General features: G+C 39.7%; 1 protein-coding gene and 1 pseudogene across 6 annotated transcripts; both read right to left on the reverse strand.

The window, feature by feature from the left end:
• Positions 1–531: 531 nt before the first annotated feature.
• Positions 532–18,613, reverse strand: Zfp62 (ZFP62 zinc finger protein). 6 transcript variants are annotated; one of them, XM_028777720.1, is made up of 3 exons: positions 18,358–18,415; positions 5,634–5,686; positions 532–4,290 (listed from the first exon to the last, which is right to left on the reverse strand). In XM_028777720.1, coding segments are annotated over exons 2-3 (2,769 nt in total). In that variant the 5' UTR covers positions 5,635–5,686; positions 18,358–18,415; the 3' UTR covers positions 532–1,522. The 6 variants fall into 6 exon arrangements, with proteins under 6 accessions (XP_028633553.1, XP_028633555.1, XP_028633556.1 ...); XM_028777722.1 differs by lacking the exon at positions 18,358–18,415 and adding an exon at positions 17,728–17,746; XM_028777723.1 differs by lacking the exon at positions 5,634–5,686 and having other exon boundaries at positions 18,358–18,613.
• Positions 12,772–13,832, reverse strand: LOC114629582 (annotated as a pseudogene).
• Positions 18,614–25,539: the final 6,926 nt, after the last annotated feature.

The following is a 25,539-nucleotide window of genomic DNA, read 5'->3' on the forward strand; positions in this document are numbered from 1 at the left end:
CCAGAGGAAGACATGGGAATTATTTAATGAGATTGGAACCTTCAAAGAGATGGACATGGCCAGAGATTGTCTTTTGTAATGATGGTAGGTCCTGAAGTCAAAGAACAAACTGAGTGTTCACCTGGTTCTGATAACCTGTCCAATTACTATGGGTGGAGCTCAACTCAGAAGAATCTTTTACTATTGAAATACCTAGTCTTTACTGCTACAGTTACTAATATTTTGTATTAAGTTCTGTTCCTAATGAATTGTATGGTGACCGACCACTCATATAGCCTGCCCACTCTAACAAATTATAATCCAGACTTATATTATCAGATCGCTTACCTATGGTCTCTTCAAAATTCATCTATTTTCCCCTGAGACAAGTATGATCTAACTTCTGGTGAATCCCAAGATACTAGTTTAGTAGATGAGTCTTCACAGATAAGACAGAAGCTTCTCTGGCTTAGATCCTGTACACCTTACAAAGAAAGTTATAACGCACAAATGGATCTCTGTATTTGTCCATCTAAAATAAGTCACAGCCTATTTACATTTGAGGCATTTATTGTTTTCCCCCCGTACCTTGCCATAACTATTTAGCCTTTATGGCAAAGCGAGTTTTGAACATATTCATATTTTACAACAGACAATATACACATTATGTAGTACATAAAAATTTTACAATACTTTCTGAAACAAACACTTAATATTGTTTTTTAAACATGAATTTCTTCTCAATCACTGGTACTTATTTAGCTCTTGTAATAAAATGCCTTCCTTTGAAACTTTTTTTTATCCATAGGATTCCCTGAATTTTTTCTGTAAGGTGCAAATTCATGTTGAAGATGTGTTCTATTACTTAACTGAAGATACTGAAATCCTTTCCATCCTCTCAGTATATGTGAATGCCACCTTTCAGGTTTTCACTTATCATATATATTACCTATTAAGGGGGTTCATTTGAAACTCTAAAGTCTTACCAGTTCAATTAGTATAATAGTATATTCCAACTAATATGCATTTTAAAGTAATGATGCCACAGATTTGACTATGCCTTTTCTTTTCCTAGGACATCTAAATTGTTTCAGAAGTTGTGATCGTCCTACCACGAAACATTATTGTTAAGTCTATAATTCATGACCCACTAATAAACTGATTATTCCCTGAAACCATCCTCTCCCTGAATTTGCCTGTTGGAGGCCCTTCTTGAATCATTTTTCCACTGACCAAAGTATAGAGTACAAAATTATACCGACTTTCTACTTTCTTATTCACTTATTTATTCAAATAGATTCTTTGCAGTGGTGAATATGATTTTCTAACTGAGGACCTTTACCTTTATGTTTTATGTCCAGACATTTTAAATGTTTCATCACTTTGAAAGGTTCTATATCCAGTGGTATTTTATATTCCTAAAGGGCTCAACTATTGTGACACTAGAACTGTTCTTGCTATGACTGAATTACGTAGAATTGCTCATGATCACTTAGAATTCTTTCACTCACACTATGAAAATTATAAGCCATGACTAAGGACCTCAGAAATTCTTATATTCATAAAGGTTTTCTTCTATTTGATTTCTTTGAGCCTTGGCAGGCTCTGCCTCCCACATAGGCATCTGCATCCTGGTCCCATCTAGAACATTCCCTTCCTCATAGTAGATCCTTTTCTGGAATGTGCCACTATGACTTTCCATATTTGCCATATTTAAAGATTCCTCTCCTGTATGGATTCTTTTGTGCTTAGTAAGGTTTGATCTGATATTAAATGCCTTCCCACAATCATTACATCGATATGGCTTCTTTCCAGTGTGGATCCTTTTGTGTTGGTCAAGGACAGATCTGTAATTGAATGATTTCCCACACTCACAATTATAGGGCTGCTTTCCACGGTGGACACTTTTATGATTGATAAGACTTGAGTGTGAAATGTATGCCTTTTCACACTCGTCGCATCCATAGGGTTTTTCCCCTGTATGGATCCTTTTATGTACTGTGAGGCCTGAACTGTTCCTGAATGCCTTCCCACACCAATCACATACATAAGGTTTCTCCCCTGTGTGGATCCTCTTGTGTTGGGAAAGAAGTGAGCTGTAGCTAAACGATTTCCCACATTCAACACACTTGAAGGGTTTTTCCCCAAGGTGGACTCTCTTATGGCTTATAAGAGTTCTGCTTGAGAAAAATGCTTTTCCACATTCATCACATGTATAGGGTGTCTTGCCAGGATGTGTACTTTTATGGTTAATAAGGCTTGAATGTGAGATGTAGGCTTTTCCACATATGTCACACTCATAGGGCTTCTCCCCAGTGTGTATTCTTTTATGCACTTTAAGGCTTGAGTTGTTTCTGAAGACCTTCTCACATCTGTCACATTCAAAGGGTTTCTCTCTGGTATGAACTCTTTTGTGTTGAGAAAGAAGTGAGGTGTAGTTAAAAGATTTCTCACACACATCGCATTTATAGGGCTTTTCTCCAAGATGAATTTTTTTGTGGTTTAGAAGGGTTCTGTATGTGATGAAGGCTTTCTCACACTCATCACACTTAAAGGGCTTTTCCCCAGGGTGTACACTTTTATGATTTATAAGGCTTGAGAGTGAGATATAGGCTTTTCCACATTCTTCACATTTGTAAGGTCTCTCCCCTGTGTGAATTCGTTTATGTACTTTAAGGCCTGAATTGTTTCTGAAGGCTTTTCCACACTCATCACACCCAAAGGGTTTCTCCCTTGTATGAATCCTTTTATGTTGTTCAAGGGCAGAACTGTAGTTGAAAGATTTCTCACAATAGCTGCATTTATAGGGCTTCTCCCCCATGTGGATTCCTTTGTGATTTTTAAGGCTTGAGCGTGAGATATAGGCCTTCCCGCACACATCACACTCATATGGTTTTTCCCCAGTATGGAGCCTCCGATGGACTTTGAGACCCGAATTGTTCCTGAACGTTTTGCCACACACATCACATACATAAGGTCTCTCTCCAGTATGAATGGTCTTATGCTGAAGAAGAAGTGAATTATAACTAAAGGACTTGCCACAGTCTTTACATTCATGGGCTTTCTTTCCAGGATGAATGCTTTTATGGACTGCAAGGCCTGAACTATAGCTGAATGCTTTGCCACAGATATCACACTTGTAAGGTTTCTCTCCTGTGTGGATCCTTTTATGCACTATAAGGCCTGAGCTGTTCCTGAAGGCCTTCCCACATTCATCACATTCATAAGGTTTCTCACCAGTGTGGATGACTTTATGCTGAATAAGAAGAGAGCTATAATTAAAAGATTTCTCACACTCATCACATTTATAAGGTTTATCACCAAAGTGGATGCTTTTATGATTTAGAAGAGTTCTGCAAGTAATGAATGCCTTCCCACATTCATCACATTCATAGGGTTTCTCACCTGTGTGGATCCTTTTGTGGACCCTCAGGCCAGAACTATTACTGAAGGTTTTCCCACAGATATCACATTCATAGGGCTTCTCCCCTGTGTGGATCCTTTTGTGGACTCTCAAGCCAGAACTGTTCCTGAAGGCCTTTCCACACTCACCACATTCATAGGGCTTCTCTCCAGTGTGGATCCTTTTATGCTGGTCAAGAACAGAACTGTAATTGAAGGATTTCCCACATTCGTCACATTTGCAGTTCTTCTCCCCAGAATGGGTACTTTTGTGGTTTATAAGGCTAGAGTAGGACATGTAGGCTTTGCCACACTCATCACACTTATAGGGCTTTTCCCCAGTATGGATGCGCTTATGGACTCGAAGGCTGGAGCTGCTCCGAAAAGTTCCCCTACAGTCCTCACACTCATAGCGCTTTTCTCCAGTGTGCATAATTTTATGTTGAACAAGTCGAGAATTGTATTTGAAGGATTTCCCACACTCATTGCACTTATGTGATTTATCAGCAGAATTCTGCTGTGGAGTAGGGTATAAGTTTCCATTAGTGTTCTCTGTGTGTTCACCTTGTTCAGTACGTTTTGGTTCTGTGGGGATAGTCTGATGCATGGTATTTGTACTTGGGTACAAACTTTTCTCAGATGTCTCATCATCCTGCTCTATTTTTATATTTGCTGTGTACTTAGGTCTGTCAATCTTTTCTCCGATGCTACTTTTGTCTTCCTTCATTATTTTCCATTTTGGCCTTTCCAACTGCTTCTCTACCCAGTCACAAGTGTCAGTGATTTTAGATTTCTGCATATGATGCTTATGAAAAATTCCCACATTTGGGCATTGAGAGTCTGCATTTGAATTATTTTCATTCATTTTAGCTGAGTCCTCATCCTCCATGCTTGTCTTCAAATGTGACACTAGACCAAGAAAATGAAAATGACATGTTTATTTAGAAAAACACCTGAATGAGTAACAATAGCAAATAACAAAATTAACTTTTTACATTTGACAAGTATTTGCTTTTTATTATGTGGCAGGTACCATTTAAAAAATAATCTTTAACTATTTTTGAGTGTTTTGCTTAAATGGAGGAATGTGCACCATGTATATGTCTGGTGCCCAATGACTTCAGAAGAGGTAGTCTGATCCCCCTCCAGCCCCACAGGCACTATTTTAATTACTGGAGCTATGATGGGGGACATTAGTAAGATTTCAATACCTTTAGAACTACTGTTAAAACTAGAGTCCAGATTGTTTATTGTCCAAAGAGCTTTTTCTTTCAGCATTAACCTAGCATGAAGGTACGATAAAAAGGGGTTCAACTGATGTACAAAACCACAGCCAATACCAATCAGTTTCAATGTCACCTAAGAGAAAAACAAGAAAAAAGAAGTCTCTGAAAAACAGATGACAGAAAAAAAGTTGGAACAACAAAGACACTAACTAATTTTTCTTTGAAAAGTTATACATAATCAGGAGAGAGCAGGAAAAACTGAAGAAGATAAATCAGTACCCTAGAAGAAAAATCAGGCAGGTAGTTGTAGTTACAAGATTATGAGGACAGTGTCCAAGAAATGAGAAAGAAATAAATCTAAAGCTACTGTACATTAATTTGGCCTTCTTGGCTTTTCTGTGTGAAGAAAACACTCTTTGGAAAGTGGCTAATCATGGAAGAACTTACATGGTAGAAACATGCTTCAGCCTGCCAAAAACTAAAATTTTCATTCCTATTTATGAATAAATTAGTCATACAGAATGTCAAAGCTTACAAACAGCAAAGTGTAATGACTCAATCTTGTTATTCTTGCACTTTTGAGGTTGAGGCAGGAAGGTTACTACATGCTCCAGGCCATTCTGAACTATGGCATAAGAGCTTTGTCTCAAGGATGGTAAAATAAAGACGGCAACACCTCAAGCCACTGAGCAGAGTAGTTGGCCCTCCATAGCTGCAGGTTCTGCCTCTACAGATTCAGCCAACCATGGACCAAAAATATTCAGAAAAACAAAGTTACATTTATGAATATATACAGCTTTTAATTTTTATCATTATTCTCTAAATAATACAATATAATGAAGACACTACTTTTAGGCACTGCAAGTAATTTGAAAATGCTTTAAAGTACACAGGATGATGTGTAAAGGTCATACGTAAATACTGTGGTTTTAAATAAAGAACTTGAACATCTGTAATAGACTTTGCTATATGTGAAATAATGAAACTAATCTCACACACAGTCCAGAAAATGACTAGAATACCTACTTATATGATCTTTGAGATAGCTATTTAACTTCTTTGTACAGCAGCTTATTCACCTGTAAAATGAAAATAATAGTGTCACTGTAAATATTGGATGATAGCCATTTAAAATCAGTAAGAACAATACTGTCCCTTGGTCAGGGCAAATGTTATTACTATTTGTTTTATTATTTATTATTGTATTAAAAGTTAAGCTATTGATCAGGGTTTTGAAAAAAGCACATGATTCAAAACAAACAAAAACAAAAACAAACTTCCCAATGCAGACTTTAATACCTAAGGCAGGGTTTCTGTTCTCCTGAAGGCACTTTACATGACTGGAAACCTATCAATACTCCTCTTCTGACATACTGACTATTAAGAAGATACTATTTAGAAGATACTGTTCAACTTATTTCAAGAAAATGAAGCATTTATAATCATATAAAATGTGATCCTTCCCTCCTGTCCTGCATAACATTTCAGGACATTATTGTGAAATTCTGTGAATCTTACTTAGAAAGCTATATATGTAACTATGTGAGGAAAAAATGGTCAATAAAAGTAAAATACATGCTTTAGAGTTAACAGGTGTAAAGAATCATACTATCCAACCTTTTTCATAGGAATAATGACCTCCTATAGGAATAGAAAATGCTAGAAATTTAGGAGACAATTTTGAAGGTGAAGAATCACCCAACAGACATTAAAGCAAAAGTTGGTTCATCTGAGAAAATAGTATATAAAATTAAGTTCCAAGTATAAGGTTACTGAAGAATGGCAGACCAGACTAGTTCCCTGGCTCCCTGTATTATTCTGGGGAGAGAAGCTCACAATACAAAACATAGAACTGTAAGGGGCTAGCGCGGTTCCAGAAACTTTAGCAGCAGCATACCTTATCTATACTCTGCCATTTCACATATAACATATTTTCCATCCATTTACTTTTCAATTTTAGCCCTTCCATCTCAACTTCCTCAGAAGAAAAAAATGTTAAGGTTCCTACAGCCATAAAAACCAATTTCCTAAAATAAAAAGTTGCTAGGGAAGACAAAGAGCTGTGAGCAACTACTAGCTATAGTGACTATTAACATATGCTATAATTAAAAATGTGCTTTTATAATTTAAATGTGTTACTGGCATATAAATAGACACATCCAGAAATTATTTCAACTACACACAGAAATTGATGATGAGGATGGTATTACTAGGGAAAAGACAGTTTTTAAAAATAGCGTAACAAATATAAAGCCATCTGGGGAATAAAGATAAAATTAGATCTTTTATATCACACAAAGGGATAAACACCAAATAGAACAGAGCTCTAAATATAAAGAAGCTCAAAATAATATAACAGACACTAGAATAACAAATATTAGAAAAAAAAACATGAATTAATGACTCTATGACCTGGGTATAGAGAAAGATTCCTAACCATAACCAAGATGCAATACAAGACTAATGTTTTAACTACATACAAGTACTTTTATAATAAAAATAGCAAACATTTCTACCCTTACTCCCAAAAGAAAATGGCAGAAATACTGTTAGAACTGTGATGAGAGGTGAGGGAGAAAAGCTGTACTCTCCATCTTCCAGCTTTTCAACTGCAGTAGAGAAAGAACTGATAACACTATTACATGTTGGACACCCTGGTTTTCCAGGAACATCTTGTTGCTGACTCTTGGAAATCACTTTTCTAGGCCCTTTCCCCAGATATTACTATGGAGCCTGCAAAATCTGGCAGAAAGAAATTTGAGCATTCTCTAAAGTCTGTTTTGGGGTGAGCCAATACTTGGCAGAGGTGCTGGGTATATAATGAACATGATGACCAAAGCCACAGGTCACCTTCAGACCCTAAGGTTGTATGACAAACTGGGTCTATCCAAAGCTTGTTTGGCTCACCAAGAGCTACTGGTATTCCAAGCTAAGCACTGAGTGGCATAAAATCTTTCTTTTCCATTACTTCAGTAATAGAAAACTCCTTTCAAGGTATGACAATGTGTTGGAACTTGCTATTGGTGGAGTACTACAGAATGAACAAAGTACAGATTATATGCAATTGATGAAAGCTCTGTTGCATAAACCCTGACAATGCCTCTGAAAACTGGAGGTATAACTACATGAACAGGTAGCTCTCATGTCTCAGCTTAAAGAGACATTGTAGTAGCAGATCACCAGCTCTAATGGTTATTGGGACAAAACATTTGTCATTAACTGGAATACTCTCAAAAGAGAAATCTAGCAAATCCAGTTTCTGTGTGCCTGGAATGACCAGGAAATTTGGCCCTTAAGCCCAAAGATCTTACTATCCTGATCTTTAAAGGCGACATCATTGTTCTGCAACAGGCTATTTGAATCCGTCAGGACTACTCTGATTTCCAAGCACCTGATAGCTCCTGCTAGTTTATCAAAGATCAGCCCTTAAAGAAAATAAATTATATTGCAGGGGCTAAAGTAAATCAAAATTTAGCACCATAGCTGTTCTTTTTAGTGAATGGCTTCTGGAAACAAAGCTGGCTCTGGTCATCATGTTCATTATATACCCAGCACCCCTCCCAGGACTGGCTCATTCCAAAACAGATTTTGGAGAATACTCAAATTTCTTTCTGCCAGACTTTGCAGAGTCCATAGTAATATCTGGGAAAAGGGCCTAGAAAAGTAACAGCTTCCAAGAGTCAGCAACAAGATGTTCCTGGAAAACCAGGGTCTCCACATGTAATAGCTGTTATGTCAACCAGCACTTTCTCTCCTGTGACTGAAAAGCTGGAAGACAGAGAGATGGAGAGTTGATCAAGATGACATGGACCTGTCTGACTGGGTTTGGTGGCTCTGTAGGAAGGAACCACATGAATTAGAGAAAATACTGAATGGCAGCTGGGAAATCACTGAGAAGTTTAAACTTATTCCAGTTGTTTGAGAAGCCTTACAGTGTCTAGACCAATTATTGTACCAACACTAGGGTAACCATTAGTTCAACAATGTAGACACTGAAAACCTAGAAAATCTCAGGTGCTTGAATTACAACCCTGGAGGCCTTGAAACTACTGTCCATTCCCAGAACAATCAGGATTAGCTTGTCTAGGACCATCAGGACCATACACAATGCAATGAGCCTTGGATGAACTTTCAGAAAGAAGGGAAGAGGAAAACAGAGAGGGAGAGAAAAGGGAAAGAGGAGGAGAGGAAGGAAGAGGAAAGTGATAGTGGTGGGGTGTTGAGAAGTAAGCTCTGTATAGATTGGCTTCTAAAGAAAGAAGGACAGGATAAGAATGAAAGGCTTATAGAACCCAAACCTGAGACTGAAACAGAGTCCCTGAATGTGTGGCTGTCCTTCATGAAAAGCTAACAAGACAAACTAAGGCACCAATCGCAATGGGTCATATCCAAATTGCTGATTCCTTCCAAGTCATAAGGATCAGTTCCCTATCAGAGAGCTAGGTTTTCTGAAAAGAAAGATGTACCAAAGAAATGCCTACTACTGGAAATCAAGCTGCCAAAGAAAATTTTAAGAGCCCTATGGCTACTTCCTGTTGTCTCTTTTAATACTGTTAATCTGGGAATTACCAGAAAAGGAGGAAAGAGACCTTAGTTAACAGTGACTATTTTGAAAGAAAGTCTAGAAACATTTCTTAATTCATTCTCTAAAAGAAGATAACTTTCTAGATTAGTTAGCTTCCCATTGTTTGCAATCTCTTATCCTGTGGGCAGCCTAAAGGTGGTAGAGACTGCTGATCAGCAAACTCCTCTCAGAGTGAAGGAATAGACCACTAGAGTGAAGTAGCTTTTCTGCGGACCATCACACATCCTTGAGTTCAGTGACTGTGACTTGACATTACAATCATGGTATACTCTAAGAACTTAGTTCCTTTCCTTTCTAATTTTAAACTAGGGATGAAAAAGCATCCAGTGATATTTTGTAACAGAAATAAGTTGTTGATGCTAATATGGTTCAGTTTTTTTCTTTAAAAAGTAAAATTTAATTTACCTCAACTAGAAACAGCTTCTTGGTGCACAGACTTCTATGACAAACACTGTTACTTGAAAAGTAGATTATTTCTATGGTCAAAATATGTTATAATGTTTTCAAGCTAGTCAGTCATGGCTTCCTTAACCTTTTGATTACCCTTTAGATGTTCTCTTTCTGAGCTTTCTTATAGTAGTCTACAATAATTATTTTGTTCAATGAATATACAGGCAGTTTCACAAATAACTAACCATGCCAATAGTGTTTTTCCTTTAAAAATAAAAAGCAAGACAGTTATTAAACATGTAAAAATATACTTATTTTCACTAATAAGAGAAATATACATCAGAACTTCAATAAAATAGTGTTTCTTACATGTCACATTGACTAATGTTTAAAGCTTGATTATATACCCTGATGATAAAACACTGAAGAAAACCAAGATTCTAATAGATTGCTTGGATTAAAAACTTACATACTCCTTATGGTGGGAAATCTGTGCTAATACACACATTTTCCCTTCAATCCACAAGTAATTCTAAAGACATATTCTAATACAAAAGTGTGTGTGTGTGTGTGTGTGTGTGTGTGTGTGTATGCATGTGTGTACGCATAAGAGCGTGTGTATGGATAACAGAATTATTATGACACAATTTAACTGAAAATCTTGGAAATTACCTAAATCTGCAAGCACAGAAAACTACTTACCTAAGCTATGAAATACACACAAAGGAGCACTAGAAAAGGAGAACATCTCATTGACAAGGTAGTCATTTCCAGGATGTATAGTATTATATTGGCAAAATGTGAAAAAGTGCAGATGCTAAGAAAGGAAGAAAGAAGCAAGTAGTGTATGTGCTTATCCTTATGGTAATACCAAGAAGTAACTGATATTTGCAAAGGATGGAGAACAGGGCATAAAGGGATATGGAGGTGTGGTGACACTGATTATAGCACTGTAGTTTTACTTATGGAAGCCCAATAATGTTCTGCATAATCAAAGAATAACATGAAATCAGTGAAGATGAGGGAGGGAAAATTGCTAAAACAGGAAGTAAACAGAAACAGTGAACTCAGCTGTGTTTCACAGGGATACTAAAACCACAGGAAGAAAATTTAAAAAAAAAATGCCTAATCTATATAACTTAGGAACACAGTATTTGACTTCATACCTGTCTACATTCAGTCTTCTGTAGGCTGTTGGAAGGTGCATGGGAGAACTCCAAACAAGTTGAATTATTGTTAGCAGTATGGGCAAAACAATTCTCAAACGACTTAGAACTCAAATGTGACTTTTGTTAGGAGCCAAGATTCTTTTTTTTTTTTTTTCGAGACAGAGTTTCTCTGTATATCCCTGGCTGTCCTGGAACTCACTTTGTAGACCAGGCTGGCCTTGAACTCAGAAATCTGCCTGCTTCTGCCTCCTAAGTGCTGGGATCAAAGGCATGCGCCACCACTCCCCGGCAGGAGCCAGGATTCTTATGTAGGAAGAAAAGGCATACAAACATGGGATAGGAAAAGCAACAAAGAACTTTATATGGATAAATTAGAAGTATTGTGTAAACTCAATTATTTCTAAACAATGTGTGTATATAAGTATGGACATACAGACATTTTTACTTCTACATAGATATATCCCTTAGCTCTGATTGCCAGCAAGCCAAAAAGAAAAGTATCACCACAGTGGTTTGAGTACTTTAAGTTTTGGTTTCTTCCAGTATCCCCTATTTAAGAGAAAGTCTTCAAAGAAGTGGCTAAGAACAGAATTATAAGATGAACTTTCTGTGTGGTATAGTGTTTACCAACAATAAAGGAAAGAACAGAAAGTGAGGCACTCTGTAAGATTACAAAAGCCAGCTTAAACATCCAGTTAGGAACAATAAGTGAGCATAGTGATGACAAGCCCCTAAAAACAGGACTGCACAAGTCCCCACAGATAAAAGCCAGGAAAAAAGGGAGACCTCTTAATTACAACAGAATAAATTAGCATTCTATAACTATCAGAGTAAAAAGTAGATTAAAAAAAATTCACCAATGAATTCTAAGTCTGGGGAGAAATTCTGACAAAAAACGGGCTATTTTTTTAATTTAAATATTCCTTCTCAGACTGCTTATTAGAGAGAAAACAGTAATTATGCATGAAATTAGACAAGCTTTGACAGATGTTCTACATTAATATTTCTAGTGAGAGCAGAATAACATCATATGCTTCCTGTAATGACATCCCGAGAAGGACAGAACCTATGAGAATTTTATTATATGAACTGAACCATAAGAAAACAGGTTAATTCAAAATGAAGACTATTCTATTAAAAGGGCTGTCGGGAGAGGAGGAACTGTATTCCTCAAACCTTTATATGACAAAGAGAAGTTCTAGAAATGTTACAGGCTAAAGAAGGCCAAAGATTTTTTTTTTTAAGTGCCAGAGCTGGGTGTGGTAGTAGACCTTTAATCCCAGCACTTGGGAGTCAGAGGCAGGCAGATCTCTGTGAGGGCAAAGCCAGCTATACATAGTCTGATCTAGGATAGCTGGAGCTACATAGTAAGAACCTGTCTCAAAAGAACAAACAAAAAAACCCAAACAACAATAACTGTAAAGTTTCAGCTGACAAAGTTGGAAAATAAAAGAAATAGTAATTTTAAGTTTACTAGAATTGACAACTGTACTACAGTTAGGTAAAAGAATATACCTATTCTTCAAAAAATATACTGAGATGGCTCAGCAGGCCTTTAGATATGACAGGACCAACTTGGTGGAAGAAACAAATTTCCACAATTTGTCTACTGACCTCTACAGGTGTGCTGTGCACACATGTGTACATACAAATAAATAACTGAAATTTAATTTTTAAATTTAAAAACATACAACAATATATCTATGGTTAATGGACTATGATGTTTAAGTTATCCTCAACTTGGGGAAAATGTTAATGAGAACAAGAGGATAAAATTAAATAAAATATTAACTATGGGTGAACATGAATAAGTTTCTTTCACTGTTTTAAATTTATTTTTATGTGTATAAATGTTTGCTTATATGTATGTGTGGCTGGTGACTGAAGAAGCCAGGAGTTGGGTACCCTAGAAAGGAAGATGCAGTCTACTGTGAGCCACCTTTTGGGTGTTGGGAACTGAACCCTGGCCCTCTGGAAGGACCAGTGCTCTTGACAGCTGAGCTATCTCTCTATCCCCCTTCTTTTGCTATTGTTATTCTTAGAATTTTTCGTATATTTAATATTATTTTCAAAGATAAAGTTTTTAAAATATCAAAACATACACTTAGAAATCCACCCATTCCACTTCCCTCTATGTATCACTCTCACCGTCCAGTCTCTTGTTTAGTGACCCATCTCCCTTTAAGCCTCAGAACTCAACTGGATTTCTTTAACTCAGATCACACTGTACTAGCTTTTTCTAGATAAGGTGCTTCATTCAGAGTTGATGATGTTCGGTTGTGTCCGATCCTTTCATTTAGTCTTTCCTTTTGACTGCGTAACTACTCCCCTCTGGACAAACAGCTCCATCTATACACGACCTCTATCACTGCTAAAAGCTGTCTGTTAGAAATTTATCTCTGCCCATAGCACCTCCTATAGCCATTTGGCCCATCCGTATCTCTTGTTCTCTCGAATCAGGGAAAGTTCCCTTGAATCCGTCCTGTTGTCGTCCTATCATTTCTTCTTCTTGTCGCCGAATCTCTTCCTCACGGCGCCTGCGTTCCTCTTCCTGCCTGAGTTCTAACTGCTTTCCTTTCTGAACCTCTTGGTTATGCAGGTCCTCCATCCTCTGACACTCTTCTTGACATCTCATCAAATCCTGCATCATTAGCATAAGCTAGTGCTCATGGCGTGCTGCCTCCATTTCCATCTCCAGCTTCTCAAGAGCCTCTGGTCCACTCGATCCTGCTGTTGCTTCTCCATCTCAATGAGTGCCTTCCAGCGCATGGCATACTCATACTCAAAGGACCCAGGTTGTGCAAATCTGGGTGGCTGTTCTCTCTCCTTGTGAAATTGCTGGTTCTTGATAACCAGTTTCTCTGGAAGTCCCTCTTCATCATCTAACTGGTCCATAGGCTCCATAGTCACAGGTCGAGGAAACGTGGTTAGCAAGAAGGAGCCTTCACTGCATCTGTCCAGAGCTTTCTGAGCAGCTGGCTTCCCTGAGAACTCAACAATGCCTTTCCCTGAGGGCTTTCCTCAATCATCCACAATGACTACAGCCCTCTCCACCTGGCCAAACACAGGTGCTATGGGCATAAACAATAGAGGCGCCACGCCTCCTGCTCCTGTGCCACCTGGTACTCCAGCTCCTCCAGGACCTGCCACTATGATGCCAGATGGGGCCCTGAGATTGACCCCACCAACAACCGAACGTTTTGGCCAAGCTGCTACAATGGAAGGAATTGGAGCAATTGGTGGAACTCCTCCTGCATTCAACTGTCCAGCTCCAGGAGCTGAATTTGCTCCAAATAAATGCCCCCGATATTAGGGAGGGAAGAAAGAAAGAAAGAAAGAAAGAAAGAAAGAAAGAAAGAAAGAAAGAAAGAAAGGAAGGAAGGAAGGAAGGAAGGAAGGAAGGAAGGAAGGAAGGAAGGAAGGAAGGAAGGAAGGAAGGAGAGAGAGAGAGAGAGAGAGAGAGAGAGAGAGAAGACATTTATCTCTGGCCCAAAGTCTTTTATCCAAATACAGATAGATCCACCCCACTGTCCTCTTTGCCTGACTCAGACTCAGCTCTTCCACTTCTCTCACCCACAGTCAGAACGTCCTGAAAGGCTGATTTTATAGCATGAACACCATCTTCTAGGCCTAGACTGCTGCCCTCTAGAATGCTGCCTTCATTCTTATCCCCATCCAATTCTTCCTCTAAGAGCTGTTAAGAATTTTATAAAATGCATATTTGATCATTTCTGCCATAGTTTAACATCCCATTAAAATAAAATTCATGCTTTATTAATCGCCAATATAATATTAAGCAGGTGTTTTCTTAAAATATTTTTGTTTTTGAAAAAAGTCTCACAATATTACTGGGGCTGGCCTTGAACTTAAAGTCCCAGGCTCAGAGATGCCAAGTTCAGCCTGTCAGTTATCTGGGATTACAAAAGTGTGAGGCTGTTCCTGGCAGAAGGAGATAACAAGGCCATGGAGACACTGTCTTTATGTAACAGTGTATTAATGCCATTATTGTGGGACTGGGCTCCTCATAAAGAACTCTTATTAAGGCTCTCTCTGCTCTTCTGTTGTGTAGTGCCTTCTACCATGTGAAAACTGAGCAAGAAGTTCTGAGGAGATGCCAACACCTTAAGTTGGGATGTCTCGAGCTCCAGAACTATGAGGAATACAGTTTTTGTTTGTTGTAAATTACCCAGTTTCCAGGATTTCTCTCCCCAGACTGCTGGGATTTCAGGTATATGGTGTTACAACTCTAGACTTTTCACATGGGAATCTGAACTCTGGTCCTTACGATTATGACAAAAAGCCATCTCTTCAACCCCACTATCAATTATTTGACAGACTGAATTATTTCCATTATCCTTAGTTACTTTATTCCTTGGGGACTGTATGATTGGCTAGTAACTGGCCTCAACTGCATGAACCACACTGTATTATTTGCCTCTCCAATCTAGTCAGAAGCCAAAGTTTCCTTAACTCCCTGTTTGGGTATGGGCTATTTGGCACATTTAATAGTTCACTCAGCCAAAAAGAGGGGCAAAAGTATATCAAGACAGCAGTAGCATAAATGCGGTTAGCACATAAGGCAACTGAGAAAGTATAAGATATACTTCCATCCTATGAACATACTGGGGGTACATTCTAACATCATGTTTATCTGAGTGAATGGTACACAAAGAACTTAGATTTTGACCCATAATAAGTAGTTCTTTCCCTACCCACAGACTCTGGGCTAGTCCTGAGAATGAAGGGATCTACCCTACAAAGCATCAGCACAGATAGGGTGGAAAGTGAGAGGGCTAACCTCTTCCACGAAGGACTAAAAACTTCAGGAGAGTATAGTTTAGACATCTGGAACATAGAGCAGCAAGTGAAAACAGACAGATAGGCAACAAGTGCATACCCAAGGTCTGACTCATACTGAAGAGTCTACTTAGGATTTTCAAGTAAAGGAGTAGCACAGGCATAAGATCTGGGATTGGTAAAAACTTTTCTATAAAGGGTCACATAAGTATTAGTATTTTAGGTCTTTTGGACCATACAGTTGATTACAAATATTCCATTAAAAGATTATAAGTCCTTCTTATCTTATAAGTCCTTCTTATCTTACTGTAGACAATTGACCCAGTAGTCTGCCTATTGCAGCTAGATAATATCAAAAACAACAACAACAACAATAACAACAAATCAAAGCTAAAATAGGCTGTTATGAAATGGTACTATAGATGTTAGGAGTATATATACACTTTTAATGACAACTAACATAGAACTAATATAGAGTAAAACAAAAAAATGGTGTTGGAAATTTGCTTTAAAATGCTTCAACCAAGGGGGAAAATGTATCAGAATCCTGAAACTATGGGCATACAATGTACTGTATTACCTTTACTTTGTTTTTTTGGTTTTTTTTTGTTTGTTTTTTTGTTTTGTTTTGTTTTGTTTTTTTGAGACAGAACCTCACAATATAGCACTGGCTGGCCTTGACTTAGAGAGCTCCACCTACCTCTGTCTCCTGGGACTAAAGGCAGCACTGCTGCCACCCCACCACTCATCAGTGGGAGAACAGATTGAGAAGGGGTAGGAGAACCTAGAACTAGAGCTCCAAGATTTAGTTGTTATAATACAATCAGTAGGATAGACAGCATGACCTTAATAGTCTGGTAACATCAGTGAAAAAGCCAAACATGAGAACGTCTCTATCCCTCATAAATTACTTACGACCTCTGGCTATTTCCATGCTTGTTCACATTCTACTGCTAGATTCTACAAAAGTACATGCAGATGTCAAGAACCTTCACTTTACTCCCTGTTCTGGACAGTGAGGAGTTATTTCTCAGAAGCTGAGACAACTCACAAGAGAGCACTCTTGGTTTAGTGGGAAATGATTCCTACAGTGTGGCTAAAAGAAGGAACAGGTGCAATCTACCTGCAGCTAATTTGAATGTCCAGATTCCAACCCACAAGGTACTACCCTGTATCTCAGGGCTTCTGTACCTTAGGCTCTTAGGCACCATGTATGATGACTAGAGAATGGATTTAACCTAAGTGGGAGGATATGCAAATGAAGGACGGAGCTATAAGTGGTACACTGAAAAGAAGTATGATTTATGCTCTGGCTATGTTTGCATTTAATTTATGAAAAGATATAAATGGTTAACAAGATTTGTTTCTACTATTTAAAAATTAGGAATAAGGACTGAAGGGATTTTTATAATGGAACATTCTCATAATAGTGGTGGAGGTACTTTCAGCTACTCCAGAAATAAGGAAAGCAAAAGAGAGCATGAAGGGCAATGGAGAGGCTTCTGAAGCTAAGGGCTCACTCAGGGGCTAGCTTGAATCAAGTAATGTAGCACATCTAAAAACTGAATGTAAAACAAACAAAAAATACTTTATTAACTTCAGTCCCTCATAACTCCATAATCCTTATCCTAATCAAGAAACATTCCACAAAATACCATTTGATATAAAAACACTAGAAACAACTCAAAGTTTATCAACTGTATGCTAAAGATGTATCTAAAACAGCCTTTAAAATGGCCAATCTACTACAGGTTTGTAAAACAAACAACACACCCGTTTCCTGGTAGAGTTCTGTAAAACAGATTCAGTAAAACAAGGAAGCAGGATTTATTGTGCTACCACCTGTCTGAATAAAAGAGGAACAACTTATGTATTGGCTAGTATTTGAATGAAGAAGTCCTTAAAGTCTACTCAAGATCTTAGCAAAAGTGTTTACCTTTTAAGGCTGGGCCTAGGACCTTTGAGAACAGTAAAAGAAAATCTTGTTTTCATATTTTGCATTGAAGTTTTTTTTTTAAAATCTTTGAATTTTAATGTCGTGGTCACATGAACATTACGTATTCAAAAATTCACACATACATACACACACCAGACAAAGCTTCAGGTGTACGCAAATGGTCTTAGCCGTCTAGACTAACCATTTTAAGGTAACACACTTAGCCCAGGCACTCCACCTGACCTGTTTATCTTTCTTTTACATCGCTGTCCCAGGATTTCCTAAAGCGATCACTTGAGTTCAGACGCCTTCACTTGCTTTTCCCTGAGTCAACACTTTCTCAATTTGCTGGGGGGTTGGGGGGGGTAAGGGGGTGGGGTCGGGCAGATGGCCTTCTCTGGTCGCACCCACTGCCAACAGATGAGTTTCTCCTAGGAGAGGGCCGGGAAGTGGAAAGGTCTGCTTCCACAGCCGCAGGTGTCTCTCAACACCTCTCCCCCACCAAAATAAAGGGGAGTGGTGACCGAATCACGTCACCTCCAAGACTCAGAAACAACTTAACCGCAATCAGGGCAAATTTTTAGGCGCTAATAATCGGGGTTCTCCTCCCTCTACACCCGAAATGGCCATGACAGTCAAGGAACCCCGGGGCGGACTCTGGCCCTTCCTCGGCCCAGGGCCTGTTCAGATGGCAGCCTGCCCGCGGGGCCCGGGCCTGGGCTCTTCCTTCCCCTTCACTCCCAGAGGACGCTTCCCAAGGCTTGCACAAAGTCACGCTCTCCCCCAGGACCCGCCCGGACCGGAGGGCAAAGAAGGGAAGGGCGTGGCGGGCCGGGGAGAGGCGGGAGCGCCGGCAGCCCGGGACTCACGTACTGGCAGTGGCGGCGCCGCGGGAGCCCGGCCGCCGGCGGGACAAAAGCGCGAACTGCCCGGCCGGAAAGACCCGCGTCGCAGGGGCACTTCCGAGGCCGCTCTGGGATGCTGGAGGACTGACTCGATGGTCGGGCTCAATTCGCGCACGTGACTCGCAGTTTGCGGGTGCTCTGCTGGCCTCCTAATCAGGAGCTTTCAGCCCGGATGCCCCGAGAGGAAGGGGATTTCTAGTTGTCTTGGACGTTTATTCCAATTCCGGGGTGGATTGGGGGGCGGGTAATGAAATAATCAAGTGGTGTGGTAAAATAGATACTTCACTTCCTGCTTGTGAAGTTGAGCTCAAAGTGAGGCTGGGGGAGATTCTTAGGAGGGAGGGCAGTGCTCCTGGAATAAAGCGGAATGGTGTGTGTGTGTGTCCCATACCCCTTCTTTCTAAAAGATATCCACTCCCCGCCCCCAAAGGCAAGGCCCTCAACTGAGCTCTAATTTCCAGGAAGCCTGCTATTTGGTCACTGCAGAAAAAGATTAACTGACCCTCTCCCCGACACCCAGCTGCTTCCTGTTTGGTTTTGGACTGAGACTGGGGACTGCGGTGTATATTTACATATCAAAGCAGACCTGGGCTACCTGGCACATCCTTCCCCCAACCCTCAACTTCCCAGCCCAGGGGCTGGGCTGCCCTTTTCCCCCAAAGCTCCTCCCTATATAATCTAGAGGTTTTGCGCTCTCTCTCTCTCTTTTTTTTTTTTTTAAATCTGAGTGCACACCCTTGCTCTCCCCCCCGCCCCCTTCCTAGTGGGGACTTTCCTGGCCTCAGTTCTTGAGGCCAGTGAACTCGTCCACCTAAGTGCAGCTTCCCAATAAACCACAATAAACCAGCCTTTAATCTAATCTGGTTTGAATTTCTGCAGCGGCTGAGAAATAACCTATCGCTTCGAAAACAGCTACCTTCCTCATTCTGCCCCTTTACCTTCCTCTATCCTTAACTACAAAACTCCAGTTTAAAGCCTGTAATCTGCACCAGTCTATACCTGTTTTTTCTATCTTTGTGGGCAAGCCCTAACTCACCTTAATGACTTGGAAATGTAGAGGGAATGGCAGTTTTAGTGTAGTAGTGTCTACGACCCGACCGAATTTGGGCATACAACTCTGTACACCTTTAAGGAGGCCAGGGCAAGTGGGAAGTAGGCTGTGATGTCCAGCAGAGTAGGACAGCAGTGAAGCCCAAGATGGAGCAAAGTACTAGGTCCTTGTCAGGCCAGCAAGCAGCAAGTTTTGGAGAACATGGGCAAGTTAGGGTTGTGGGAGGCTTCACCTACAACTCAAACAGTAGCTGAGATGTGAGTCACCATCCTCTGCACCTGCACTGTTATGCCCGCTCCCCTGTCTCTATGCATTTCCCTGAGAAGACTGCTCAAGGAGAAATCTCTTCCTTTTTTTTTTTTTGGAAGAATGGGAAGAAGATGGTAGGCTGCGGAGTGTATCTTCTTGTTCCTGTTTTTATTCCTGTTCCTGTTTGTGTTCCTGTTTTGTGGGGAGTATAAAAGAGAGCTACGCATTTGAAAAATTTGGTCTTTACCAGATGACTCCTTGTCTTTCTTTCTCTCGCCCTCAGCCCTCCGCTGATCCAAGGAACTCAGTCAGCTATGCTGGTGTAGCTGACACTGAGACACAGCTACAGAGTATTTGAAGTGTGACCAGTGCTGTTAAAAACCAACTGTCTAGTTACATTTCATTGAAATAGCCACATAAGTGCTAGGATCCCACTTAACTAGATAGTGCAACTCTAGGAAGAAAGAGCTTTGAGCAGTTCTTTCAGGCCTCCAGAAGAACCCATAGCCTAAATTAAAGGCTGTCATATTAGGCTGGCTTGCTCACATTCTAAGATTTTGGACTTTTTGTTTGTTTGTTTGTATTTCCTTTTAGACAATTAAGTATAAAATAATTATATCTGGATTGAGACACTGTTCAGTAAAGGACAGCAGAGAGGGATCATAGAGATAAGTCATCTTGATTAGGTGATTTTTATTGTGGATGATGTTTTGTTTTCCTCCATGATTTTTGTTAATCAGCAAGCACTTTTTTTGGCCTTGTATACACACACACACACACACACACACACACAGACATACACATAGACACAGACAGACACACAATCACAGACATACGCACACACACACACACATACTCTCACAGACACAGAGAGAGAGAGACATACACAGACACAGACACACAATCACAGACATACACACACACACACACACTTACACATACTCTCACAGACACAGAGAGAAAGAGAGAGACATACACAGACACATAGACACAGACAGACACACAAACACAGACATACACACACATACTCTCACAGACACACACACAGAGACATACACAGACACATAGACACAGACACACAAACACAGACATATACACACACACACATACACACACAGAGACATACACAGACAGACACAGACAGACACACAGACAAACACAGACATACACACATACACACACACACACACACACACACACACACACAAACAGAGTCTTTTTATAGCACTTAACTTTGGAACAGCTACCAGGACAGCGTCTAGACACCAACTGCCAGTTGAAGAATAACTATGCACATTCAATGGCTATTAAGCACATGAAGTATAGTCTGAACTAAGATGCACTAAAAGTGCAAAATTGACACTGGATATCCAAGCTAAGGAAAAATAAAAAAAGAATGAAAACATTATTTTATGCTGATGACAAGCTGGAGTGGTGACAATTGGGTTCTATTTGTCACCAGTCGTCTGGCTGAGAGTTCCTACCAGAATGGGAAGCATGGCTGGGCTTTCAAGTGCTGAATCTCATCGTCTTAACTCCTCTTAGTGTGTTCAGCCAGGAGCTCTAGTGTCACAGTCCCTGTGTGAGCCTTGGCTATCCACATGCTTAAGCCTTGGTAGTAGTCACTGTCACAGTCCTTAGTCTAGGGATGCCTTGGCCCTGAAGACTTGATGAAGCTTGGCATCCTTCTGATGATCAGACAAAACTTCTCCTCTTCGGCCCCTTATAGCCTTTGTCTTTCTTCAGCATCAGGGCTCCATCTTGTCTTCTGCTTACCACCTTCTGCCCACCATGTTCCTTTGTAATCTGGCTAGTCCCAAACTGTTGAGTTGTTCCTCACCTGTCAAGCGGGTAGCCATCTTACTGGTTCCAGTTTGGTCTGCCAACTGCTCCATTGTCACTCACTGCCTGTGCCATTCCACTGTTGCCACATTCTGATGTCCCTGCTATTGCCTTATATGTTATTAACCCACTACTAAAAGTAGGCCAGACCGTTAAAGAGGGCTTTTACTGAGCCGGCTGTTGCCACATCAGAGGGGATGAAACAGGAAAGTGGTAAATAAGCCTGAACAGCCTGCTTGTATAGCCTGAGAAGAGGTGTTTGGGCCAGTTGCAGCCTTGCTTCCAAGGCCAGATCACCAGAGCAACTGTCCCCTCTAACCAAGGTTGAAATGGTTGCATCGAGAGTTTACTAATGCTTGTGATAGCAAGAACACTGGTATAGATGTTTTCAAATAGTCCTAGTGTAGGCTACCTCGGCCAACCTGCTATACTTTTCCCAGGGTGTCCATATGGTATTTTCTATTGATAATGGCATAAGGACAGTGGATTTGACTGTTAGACTCAGAATGTTTTTGCTCTAGGGAGCCAGGGCAGAAAGAGCAGCAAGGGAGAGTCAGACAGCTGCTAATTAAGGAGTTGTGTCACTCCCTGACCCCATATATGTACCTATCTACAGGGAGCTGAACATTAGAAGGGCTGCTTTCAATACAAGTGTAAAGAATTTGTTAATAATAAGTGATCACAACAATTTAAACAGTCACTTAATAGAGTTTAAAGCTTATGACTGTCTCTGGTAAAGGTGGGTCTCACACTCAGTTGAATAAATGTATTGTTGAAATGAATTTTGTATGTCCCCTTTTGATTTAAATGTGCCAACTAGAAAATCAGAGATGTCATACATGAATTATACTACATATCCATTGGAAATGGACGTGCATCTTTGGAAGGCCAGTAAGTGCTGCAACGGTAATGTCCCAAGTTAATTCTTATTTGGAGTGGCTTAAGTATAGTTGTTAAATTTGTTTACAAATTTATTTTAAAAATCTCCTTTCCTGGAATAGCAAAACCTCAATTCATCATGTAAAATTTGAAGCAAAGAGGAAACAGTTATTTGCCATTGGGTTGCTGCTTTAGTTAACTTTCCAGTGCTATGTGATAAGACACAATGACCATGATCATGACCAAAAGCATCATCTATTTTACAGCTCATCGTCCACCATTTTTCTTTCTTTCTTTTTTTTTCTTTCTTTTGGTTTTTTTGGAGACAGGGTTTCTCTGTGTAGCCCTGGCTGTCCTGGAACTCACTCTGTAGACCAGGCTGGCCTTGAACTCAGAAATCCGCCTGTTTCTGCTTCCCAAGTGCTGGGATTAAAGGCGTGTGCCACCAATGCCCGGCTTAGTCCACCATTTTTCTTTCTTTCTTTCTTTTTTTTTTTTTAAAGTTTTATTTACTCATTTTATATGAGTACACTGTCTTCAGACACACCAGAAGAGGGATTCCATTACAGGTGGTTATGAGCCACCATGTGGTTGCTGGGAATTGAACTCAGAACCTCTAGAAGAGCAGTCAGTGCTCTTAACCTCTGAGCCATCTCTCCAGGCCCAGTCCACCATTTTTCAATTGAGGTTTCCTCCTCTCAGATGAGCTTAGCTGTGTCAAGGTGACAAAACCCAAACCAGACAGTTACCTAGTGACAACCACCATTAACATCATTTTAAAGATTCTACATACATATACATATACATATACATATACATATACATATACATATACATATACATATATATATATTTGTTTTTGTGGTTTTTTTGAGACAGGGTTTCTCTGTGTAGCCCGGGCTGTCCTGGATCTCACTCTGTAGACCAGGCTGGCCTCGAACTCAGAAATCTGCCTGCCTCTGCCTTCAAAGTGCTGGGATTAAAGGCATGTGCCACCACTGCCCAGCATTTTTTTTTTTTTTTAACAGAGTCTTACTCTACAGTTCTGGCTGGCCTCAAACTCACTATGTAGACCAAGCTGGCCTTGAACTCACGGAGATCTGCCTGCCTGTAACCCATACTGCTGGTATTACCACACAGACTGCTACCACACACAGACTTCCTTCCTTTTTCTACCACCAGTGAATGGATTTTTTTTTTTTTTTGGTTTTGTTTTTTTTTTCGAGACAGGGTTTCTCTGTGTAGTCCTGGTTGTCCTGGAACTCACTCTGTAGACCAGGCTGGCCTCAAACTCAGAAATCCACCTGCCTCTGCCTCCCAAGTGCTGGGATTAAAGGCGTGCGCCACCACCGCCCGGCGTGAATGGATTTTTTAAATCACTTTTTAGTGATTTAAAATGCAGTGTTAGACATTATGATTTCCCATAATGCTGTTTTCTGTGTTGTTCTGTTGAGTTAGAATCTCATTAATCATTCTCCTCTTGTTCATGTATGAAGTGCTTCCTAATTAAGTATATAAAAACTAAGTTAGGTCTATAATAAACAATACTGTGCAAAGGTTTTTCTGTGTGCTTCTTGGGATAGTTGAAAAAGAGAGGACATTTTTAGGAGTCCTGAAATAAGGACAGTAGGAACTGAGGCACTAGAGAGCATAACAGGAGAAACACTGAACACAATGAGAGAGTCAGGAGAAGATGCTACCCATTACTATCTTACTTCCCGTTGCAGCTGGATGAGGAAAAAAAAAACAACAACAACCACTACAGAGTATAAACATTTCAAAGCAAGCATATAATTATCCTACTTTCAGATAATGAGATTTTATTTTTATAGAGCCCAAGGTAATTAACTTGGGAAACCAGAATAAACAATGAGACAACACTGTAAAGTATGTGTTTTCAGAATTAACACGAAGAAAGCAATAGTCTCCTTATGTATAAACTATAATTCTAATAAATGAAGCAAAAGTACATTTATAATAGGAACCAGCAAAAAGAAAAAATGAAATAGGAACTAACAATACACCTGCACGATTTATATGAAGAAACTTTGCAATGTTCCTGGGAACTTATGCAGTTTTTTGGACTCCAATGAGAAGAATGACTCAGACTCAGGATGGTGCCCTTTTCCTCATCTGTAATGACACCCATAGCTACAGTGACAAACTTCTTTGCAGCCCATCGTTGATTCTGAAGTTCACAAGGACAATGAGAGACCCTTGCTTATTTCTAGCCAGAAAATGCCTGAGAAAAAGAACCAGAGATGGGGGAGGACTACTAAAACTTATTAGTAATTAAATGGGCATAACTCCCAAGCATGTTTATAAACCCTAATTAAAGAGCAACACAGGGTCGTCATTTAATATTTTGAAGCAGTGTGGGGAAGATAGTATAGGACATAAGATAACTGGGAAACATTTAAAAAAGAGATAAATTTTTATTTAAACTTAAATTTATATATAGATATATAAATTTATATATAGATAAATATATAATATATATATATGATATATATATATATAATATATAGGATACATATATATATTGTATATATAAATTTAAGTGTAAAATGCAAGTATGAACCGTGAATGGGGCTGAGGAGGGTGTGTGTTTTTAGTCTCAGACACATACGAGGCTGAGGCACCAAGGTGACTTAAGCCCAGGGTATCAAGGCTCACCTGGGTAACACAGCAAACCCCTGTCATCAATAAATAAATGTGCACCCATTAGTTACCAGCACTGCTATCCCCACTTCAGTACAGTGTTAGGAAAACAATCACAGAAAAATCTTGATCATGCTGGAATACAGAAATGCTTTCCTTTTTTTTATTATTATTATAACACAAAAGATAAACAGTGGGACACAAAGAGTGGCAAACTCAAACACACTATAGTCAAATACTCTATGGAAAATCACTACAAGGAAAATAAAAATGCAAATTACTACCTGTGCGGGGCGCGCGCGTAATGGTCTCGCCGGCAAAAACATACACACACGCACACACACATACACACCAGACACACGCCAGAATCCTTCCGTATGAACACGTTTATTTCCCCAAAACCAAGATGGTGGAAGAAGACGAGAAGGCGTGGGAAAGCACTGCCTATATACCCCAGAGCGGGGTATT

Source organism: Grammomys surdaster, unplaced genomic scaffold, assembly GCF_004785775.1.
Source record: "Grammomys surdaster isolate TR1022 unplaced genomic scaffold, NIH_TR_1.0 313, whole genome shotgun sequence".
NCBI classification, from domain to species: domain Eukaryota; kingdom Metazoa; phylum Chordata; class Mammalia; order Rodentia; family Muridae; genus Grammomys; species Grammomys surdaster.